This window comes from Gordionus sp. m RMFG-2023, chromosome 2, assembly GCF_954871325.1.
Source record: "Gordionus sp. m RMFG-2023 chromosome 2, tfGorSpeb1-WG-v2, whole genome shotgun sequence".
Classification (NCBI taxonomy): Eukaryota; Metazoa; Nematomorpha; class Gordioida; order Chordodea; family Parachordodidae; genus Gordionus; species Gordionus sp. m RMFG-2023.
In genome coordinates, this window is record NC_088776.1 from 55,448,844 (window position 1) to 55,458,767 (window position 9,924).

Consider the following 9,924-nt stretch of genomic DNA (forward strand, 5'->3'; position numbering starts at 1 on the left):
TCTTGGAACAATAATAAGCTTACCCAGCAATCCATAGTCATTGAAATATTATGTGAACGATCAATTTTACCCAGATAATTTAAAGAACATTTTATAAAAATAATTTTTTTTATATTTTATTTATTTTTATATTTTATTTATTTTTATATTTAGTCTTAACTATATTAAAAAGGCTTAAAAAGGAATGTTTTTTTGAATAATCAAGTTATTTAATATTTAAATTGAAAAAAGAAGATCGATAAACTGAACCTAACCTGTTTATAATAAATTAAAATTGTTCTTCACTTTACTTATTATGAAGAGACTATGGATCATTCAACGATTTCTATATGACTGTCCAAAATATCAAAATATTCGATTACCTAACTTATGAAAATTTCAAAAATTTAACGTACGATTTCATTAAAACTTTAAAACTTCAAATTTTGAAAAAGTTTTTGGAGAAAGCCATTAATAAATATAATCCCCCCCCCCCACTTTATGGTTATAATTTTTTGATTGATCTCTTCTTTCTTAAAAAATCCAAACACTTATTTTTAAAATTAGCAGAACGAACATATACAGATTTATAAAAAATTCGTTAATATATAATCAGAATGGAATTAAATCGTTTTAAAAGTTCCAACTAAGAATCAAAATGGAAGCGCGTTATAATTATGTTCATTAGATAATCGACGAAACCCTAAAATTATTATATATTTTTGAAAAAAAATTTTTTTTTTATATATATGTGGTCTAATATTTTTTTAAAAAAGAAATTACCAGCCTATGTTGAATATAGTTATATTTTTTTGGCAAAGTAAAACTAACCATTAGGAGTTAAGTTATTCTAGAAAAGAAAATTCAGCGTTCACAAAAACTTCCAGACTCATAGGATTCTTGGAATCTTCTATAGAAATTTAAGAAAATTTGACCAAAAATAATTTAAATTTTTTTTACAAACATAATATGTAAAAAATAGAAAAAGATCACTCTGATCCTAAAAAATAATAAGGCTATTATCCAGAATTTTTAAAAAAATTAGAAAGTTTTAAAACTCTGGCAAATTTTTATGAAATCTAAGTTTCTAAAATTTTCTAGAATTATAGGCATGTTTTTTATAGTTAATAGATTATTTTATTTATATTTCTTTAAAGTTTAGAAAATTTGTGAGCTTAATATTTTTTTTGATATTTTGGACACATTCTAAATAACTATAAAACAAAAATCTCGCTCATTGTTCCAAATTCTTTAACCGGTCGGTACCTTAAAAATTTTTAACATATAAAAAATAGAAAGGTCAAAATAAAACAAGAAAAAATAGAAAAACATAAAATAGGTTTTAGATTTTATAAATATAATTTTTTTGGCTATTTTCCATTTTGCTATCTAATCATCTAATTAAATATTAATCTAAAAGCGTTTTAAATCATAATTTTTCTTAATAATTTAAATTGTTTGAGATAAAGGTATCTATAATATTGCCACCTATTATTGGCGAGTTTTAAATTAATAATATTGATTTACGCTAGTTTAAGAAGGCCATTTCATTACTATAATCAATAGATGCCGATTAAAAAATGGGTTATCATTTGATATTCCTAAATTTTTGTTGTCAATATGATATTAAGAAACATCGGAAAAAAAGTTACTTCTATCGTTATCTTTATCGAATGAGAAATTTATTTCGTCATCGTTTCTGAAGTTGTTAGACATTTCTTTTTTCCCCATCATATATATATATAATAACATTACACATTATTAAAAGTATGCAGGTATTTTTTTTTTGAATTTAAAATTTAAATAAAATCATTCAAATTCTGTTATTATCTTAGAAAAAGTCAAGATGTTTAGGACCGATGTATTCATTTTTTTTTACCTTTGTTTATCTCTTTATACTAAAAAATTTAAATTTTGAAGATTAAAATAAATTCGTATCTTAAATTTATTAAATTAGAATAAATTAAAAATTAATTTTATTTTTTAAACAAAAATTTTTTATTTTTATTATTAGAAATTAAATTTTAAGTTAAACTTGATTTTTATAATAAACTTTGAATTATTTTCTACTTCTGATTTTACATCCTGATCACAAAACCAAATTTTTTAGAAATTACAAAATTTTAAAATATAAAATTGTATAATAATAAAATAATAAAATAATAAAAAATATTCAAAAGTAGTTCTGAAGGCGAACAAATAAATATTTTGTTTTAAAGAGAAATCTGAGGTGTACCTTGTCGGGCTTAGAAGTGAATAAAATTTTCTAAACCAGGTCTATCTTGACCTAATTATTTGACATTTAGGAAATGCCATTAAATTTTCCTTTTACAAGTAAAATATTCTTAGGAGCAACTTATCTATCAATTTTCTTTTTTGAAATGTTTAATTTTATTATTATTATAATAGTATGAAGCAATTTTCTTAAATATTTTAAGAGAAGAGAAAAGAAGAGAAGAGAAGAGAAGAGAAGAGAAGAGAAGAAGAAGAGAAGAGAAGAGAAGAGAAGAGAAGAGAAGAGAAGAGAAGAGAAGAGAAGAGAAGAGAAGAGAAGAGAAGAGAAGAGAAGAGAAGAGAAGAGAAGAGAAGAGAAGAGAAGAGAAGAGAAGAGAAGAGAAGAGAAGAGAAGAGAAGAGAAGAGAAGAGAAGAGAAGAGAAGAGAAGAGAAGAGAAGAGAAGAGAAGAAAAATTAAAAGAAATGAAATGAAATAGGTAAATGAAAAAAGGTAAAAAGAAATAAATTAACAATAAAAGTAAATAAATGAAGGTCACATAAATGGAAGATTTTTTAAATAATAATCTAGGGTTTCAAGTTATCTACAAAAAATTGAATTTTAAATTATTATGTTTTTGAATTCCTGTATAAAATAAACAAAAGATTAACCTCCCTAAAAAAATCAATTACTTTCAAAGAAACTTTCAACAACTTTTAATTTCATCCTCACTAGCTTGTAGGAAATTAGATCAATTTTTAAATTTTTTTATATAATGATGGCTAAATATATTGTACAAACTCGACGGGGATATATGAATATTATGCTTTTTTTATATGAAATACTATTTTTTATCATATCATTAGTTAAAGATGTATATAACATATCAAAATTTTAAAAAATTAAAAGGGGAAAATATATGCCAAAAAATCATAATTTGGCAAAAATTATAATTTGAAAGATAAAGAAATTATAATATACATATGTAAAATTATTTGATGGCTTTTTAATTGACCATCCCAACATATATTTGAATAATTTTTTATCATTAATTTTTCATATTGCATTTTTTTTTAAATAATCCCTCCAAGCTATTTTTATTAAGTATGATAAAGCATCCTATGTTCCCATCATTTTGTATCTTGCATATTATTCTGTGTTTTTTTTTCTTCCACCGATAAAGCAGGTATTTGTTGCTTAATAGTGCGCATGAATTTTAACGTCTCAACACAGCGTTCCAAAATACAAATAATAAACGTAAATACAGCTATGTTTAAATTGAAGCGTTAATTATTTTTTTTTCAATATGAAATGTATGCCCTTATATTTACATAACAGATATAAAGGAAAGAAGAGTTGCATAGATATCTCACATATATGTTAAAAGAAATCTTTTTGCTGAATATATTAATAAAAAGAGATTTGACAAATTTCCAATTATATAACTATTCACGAATGAGAAGATCAACCTTTTCATATATTCTCTTAATAAATGATAATAAAAAAATTAATAATTATAAAACAAACAAATTAATGCTGTGAGCTGATTTGTTACCTCGATGTAACATATATTTAATTCATTAGTAATTATTTATATAAAAAGCATTTAACTACTGGTGTATCCTTTGAACAATTAGCATATAGTTAAAGGATTTCTAAATTCTGTATAGCCTACATTGTGAAATCAACGTGCACAGCAATTTGGAATGTTGTTGTACATATATATATATTCCTATACGTATACCAAAAAATGATTGGGAAAGAGTTAATTTATTATACTAATTTAAAGATAATATTCATTTATATTATATCGTTAGATTTCCCAGAAATTCCTGCTTCGCCTTAACAGATATCAAGTGAAAATGTATTTTAGATGTGGGATCATATGAAAAGCAGAGTGATGGTGAAGTATTTAGAAATAGCTCTTTATATAGAGGTTACATTATATTAATTTTAATATATTCTAAAAATATGATAGAATTGGTGAGCCATACACTTGATCTATCTGCTCCCAAGCCTTTTCCAGGTTTTAATAAAACAATGTCATTTGTAATGGTTGAGGATGGCATTCCTTTTATCAAATTATCTGATGAAGCCCCATCTCTAAAGTAATCATGGTATTAAAACCAGGGAATTTCAAAGCTAAGCTAAATAAATGATTATATTTAATATTCTTATATATTTATGCCTGTAACCAATAACAGATAAATATTCCATAATAATGAATGTAATGGAATGATCAGCATGTTCTTGATTCCTAATTATCTCGTTTGGTTCAATTAATTTAGCAAATCCTTTTATAATATCATTATTCCATGAGTTAAAAATATTATAGTATCATTTAATATAATTATTTCTTACTTTTTAAAAGAAGTTGTATCCATTCTATCACTTCAAAATTTCAAAACGTTTTATAAAATTCAAGATATTTTGTTTTTTAATAAATAATTTGAAATGCAAAACAGAAACAGAAATATGCCCGATTTAAACGGATGTATTTGAAATGCATTATTTGCATATTGAAACACTGCGGTCGTTCAATTTGTGCGCACTATAATGAGCATAAGTTCCAATAATATTCTTAAAATGGTGGCTCTTAATCCTTTCTTCTTTCTTGGTTCTTAGATTACACTCGGTTCCAGGGGTTTCATAGTACCAGTCCAAATTTGTAAAAAAATTGAACCCAAAATATAATACATCACATCATTTTGATATTTTGAACTTGAAATCCCGTGCTTGAAATGGGTTCTGATTAGGTTTTCTGTGAATTTTATAACTATTTCAAAATGCGGGCACAATTGAAATTCTCAATTTTAGGTAGATTTGTCAAACGACTAGATATAGTCTATTTATTTAACGGCTAAATCAAGATTTTGACCCACTAGACAGAATTTCCAAGCTTGCATAGTTAAACATAGAGACAAGAATTCCAACCTCCCCCCTTCCAAGGTCAAAAAATGTAGATGCTCTAAAATATATTTAAATATTAATATATCTTATAATATTTCAATTTCATTTATTTATCACATTAACCGCAGAAATAAATACTTTATTAATTTATTCTATGTTTTAATTCAATTTCAAATTTTCCTTGGCCATATATTTATCTACCATTTTATAATTTCACGAATCATTCACTGCAAAACTAAAGCATAGTGGTTCAAAAAAATGACATCGATTTGATTGAGACTATAATCCGAAAGCATTATATTTGAATTTAAGGAAATTAGACGAATTTCATAAATTATATGTCATTGTTTAGTCAAAAGAGCTCGATGAATTAAATATTTGCCTATGTCGGCACGCAAGAAAAGCAAGTCAATCATTTTGTTTGTAATAAAGGGTCAGTCGAGGTATACTATAGAATAAATCTCTTTATCTCCCACTTGGATAATTTTCTAAAATTAATAAAAAGTTCGTGATTAATCAACCAATCCTCACAAATCTGCAAATATTATTCCGGCAGAATCCTTTCGAATTTGTTTTTAATTTGTTAGAGAAACTTAAATATTTGGAAGATTTTTATTGTGAGGATGTCAATTATATATTTTCTCCCATTTTTTAATGCATCATATTTTATTTTTCATGAATTTTTTGTAAATTTATATATTAAAGAATATATTTGTTCATTAATCCATTTTCTAACATTTTTCTTTAAAATATAATTAAAATTTATATATCAAAATGTTAAATGCTTAAAAAATTTATATTATACAATGTTCTCTTTCGAGATATTTATATTATAATAATTCATACCCCAACTATATACATTTAATATTTTATAATGTATCAAAAATTGTTAATATTTTATAGTAACTAGTCTTAATAAATTTATGAAACTCAAGATATTCTTAAATGGCTCCTGGAATAATCTTTATTTAAAAAAAATATTTACCCCCCCCCCCCCAACCATTTGCCTTCCTAGCGAATTCCTACGCGGGGGCCTGATTCTAACAAAATTTTTAATCTCCATTTATGTAATGTTCATTAATTATAATATTGATTTCGATCTTAAAATTCCGACATATAAAGATCACATAATATAAGGAAATAAAATTTTACCTTCCAGGAAATAATATTCGTTCTTTTAAAAAAATGTTTCAAATTTTGAAAAAAGAAAAAAAAATTTTTTAATTAATATTTCAAAAAGGTTTAATGAAAAATAATAAATTCATAAATTCATAAATTATATATATATATATAATAAATAAATAAATGATAATAATTTTTATTATATATAATTTTGGCTAAGTAAGGTATTTTGAGATTTTATTTTAATTTTCAAAACAAAAATAATTTCTTTTATTTCTGTATTCTCCAAATTGCGGATTTAGGCTGGGTTGTTTGAACTAGAAATGATTCTATTTGAACTATGGTACCACATACAAGTCAAACTTACGGAGAAGTTTAGCCAATACTATAATATACAAGAAAAAATTCATAGATGTGTTATAGGAATTTGTTTCGACTAATTATATTCTTCTAACAGAACCTTTTGTTCAGTGTAAACCAACTTGATAGGGTTTGTAAAATAAAATTCAGCCAGTTAGTGGCCCGAAAACAAAAAAGAATTCTTCAGGCTAGCATAATTGTAATATAAAGGAGTATAATTTTTTGTAAGTGGAGTTGGAACATTATATTAACAAATTTTTATAATAAGGATGTGGCTGTCTTGCGAGATAATAAAATAAATAAAATTATCCTATTCCATATTCTTTAAATGCTAGGGTAAGATATATCAAGCCCCCCCCCCCTTCCAAATAAACTGTGTCTTTTTTAAAAAGTTTTTTTAAAAGTAGTTTATCACTTTAGCGATCGTCTCCCGGCCTTTTTGTCTTGCTTGTCCGAGCCAAGAAACTCGGTCCTATGATCCGTTATTGGATGATAGCGAGTCCAAAGTAGTGATACGTTTCCAACGAAAATGACTAAAAGATCAATTTTTATAAAATATTTAAAATTTACTTTTGAAATATATATATATAAATAAGTTTTAATTTTAAATTTATGTAATAATAATTTTAAAGCAGAGATATTCTAGACAGCGGAAAAGCGTAGCCTTGCTCAGCCTTAAAGTGCCCCGTCAAAAAAAAATTTCAAAAATATTTTTTCGACTCAGTAATAATTTAAGCTGGCCCGAGGAAAATATTTTATATACCTCTCATCCACAGTTAGAGCGATTTCACGGAGTAATTTGCAAAATTCTCAGGGAAGAATGCAATAATAGAACATGTGTTATTTATCTCGGCTCGAATTCGCGCTAACCATGAATGAATGGTTATCCGGTCCAAATATTTGGCACAGTCTAGAAATATCATATATTTACATTGAAGGTTCAGACGAGTTTCGGACTGGACGATACAGATCTCTAATAGACGTCACCTTATAACACGTGAAAATATTATAATAAAATTTAGAACAAAAAAAGGAATTTGTCAAAACATTTAGGTACTGGCTTTTTAAATAATCAAATTAATTCTATGGAATATTTTAAAATAGATGATACATAATAATGACCTATATTTAATCAAAGATATAAAAATTTTACATATTACATTATTTTTAAAAAAATTGTTTTTTCTGTCAAAATCACCTAAAAGAAGTATATTATACTTGAAATTGTGGAGATATACACATTTTTATCTTATCATTATTTTGAACTTCATAGGAAAATTATATTAAATTGGTTTATTTTGAAATTTATCTTAAAAGTGTGCTAGCCTAAGTAGAATTAGTATATGTAGTGGTGTTCCGTTTATGAATATACTTGGAGGTTAGAGCGACCCATGATAATTTTAGTTTAAATTAGTTTAATCATACTCCAGGGTGTTTCTAATGAACATTACTAAAATTAAAACCCACTAGATGCCCGAGAAACAGAGAAGGTAAAAGGAAAACGAGTGATAAGCTAAACAAAAAGATTATTAATTTTAGTATAATTGTATACGAGAAAAAATATAAGTATATAATAATTTATTACAAATAACGCGATAAAAAAATGAGGTTGATGACAGTTTAACTTACAATGTAAATATCACGGACAAAGATATAATAAAATGATATAAATTTGGAACTTGCAGGCAAAGCCTCATACACTTCCTAATCCACCTGTGACATTATTACCTCTCTTCCCATATACTCCTCTCCCACTTTCCCTCCCACCTAAATCAAAAATTAGCTACGTAATAAGAATTTGATTAATAATTAAGAATTTCACTTAATTCAATTTGCTCTACTAATTTACGTTCTACTGGTATTAAAAAGCCTTCCACCTAGATTATTCTGGCCAATATTGGCTAGTAGTCTATTTTAATTATTTTTAGTTAACCAAGTTTGTTAATATCTCACTTGTGAAAAGGATGATTTAAGAAAATATTCGTATACAATAATGTATAAGTTGGTTTTTGCAAATAAATGCATGCACTATGTTTTGCATCATTTAGCTAGGGATTTTACCCTGACACTTTTTTTATATTCTTAAATTTTATTTTCACTCTTTATTTCTGATAAGTCATTAATACTATGAATAATCAAGTCAATTATCATAAAATTCTTTAAAATAAAATTAGTCAATTTCGTAGTTTCTCGATCTACTTTAACTAAGGGCTTATATTATATTCAAAGCCTTTTCGGTTATAACTTTCTCTGGAAATATTAGGCATCCGTTATAAGATGTTAATTTTTAAAAAAATTTAATGAAACTGCTTACTATATCTGATCAATAATATCACTAAATACATCAATTCGATAGATTTGAAGTTTATATTTAAGCATATCTGGTGACTCCTCAAGATGCCGACTAACTCTACAGAATGGTATATTCATTTTCATGAAAATCTCTTTTGTGAACATCCTCAAATCAGTCAAGTTTTTATTGAGCCCTATTTGTAGCTTTTTTTAGCAAGTTTGCTATCATGAGACCAAAAAACTGTACTTTAGCAGGTGGGTCTGAAACGCATACAATGTGCATCTGCACATTTCATCAAAATTTTAAGTTAATTAAATTGGCGGTAAATTAGATAAGCTAACTGCAAACCAGCATAACTTTCCATTTCCTCCCTTAAAAGATTATAAACACTACATTGCACAAAGTCTATGCAATCCAGCCCAGCCTTGCTCTTACTTAAGGAAATGGCATATGTGTCCCAGCACTTTGGAACTTAAAGAAAGATTACACTTATTATTTGATAATAATGCCATAGATTATATAACATTTAAACAATGGTTGGCAGCTTACCGTACTACACTCGAAACTTTAACAAAGTCCGCCAACAAATTTGTTGAGTATTTGATTGAAAAATTAATTATTTAATTCCTCATGCATTTATTTCTTCGAAACAATCTTAATTTTTTAAGTCATTAAAATCAAATTTGAGATGGGGAATATCTAATAATATCCGAATTTGCAGAGAACTACGCTTTTGTAGTTCAAGATCACTCTCAAGGTTCCCATTCACTAATAATCAGGCAACATTTCATCCATTTATGATTTATTAACGCGAAGGCGATACCATCAAACATTTCAGTTACTTGATTATATCAGGTTGTCTTAAACAAAATACTTGTTCCTTTCATTTATTTCAAATAAAATTAATTATATTCTTGAAAGAAAGATTTGATAAGATTTCAATAATATTTTAATTTTCTGATGGAGCTGTTACCCAGTACAAAAACAAAAAAAACTTTGTAAACCTCTACAACCATTATAATGATTTTGGGATCAAGGCAGAATGGC

General features: G+C 25.8%; 1 protein-coding gene across 2 annotated transcripts in view; it reads right to left on the minus strand.

Annotated features, from left to right (window-relative positions):
• Window positions 1-9,924, minus strand: part of LOC135925299 (hemocyte protein-glutamine gamma-glutamyltransferase-like) — a 34,709-nt gene that overhangs the window by 11,829 nt on the left and 12,956 nt on the right. The window contains exons 2-3 of one of the 2 annotated variants that reach the window (XM_065460549.1): window positions 6,255-6,274; window positions 1,632-1,697 (exon numbers count right to left, since the gene is read on the minus strand). In XM_065460549.1, the coding sequence (XP_065316621.1) occupies window positions 1,632-1,695 (64 nt within the window). In that variant the 5' untranslated portion in view covers window positions 1,696-1,697; window positions 6,255-6,274. The remainder of the gene's footprint in view (window positions 1-1,631; window positions 1,698-6,254; window positions 6,275-9,924) is intronic. The other variant, XM_065460550.1, reaches the window with a different exon arrangement.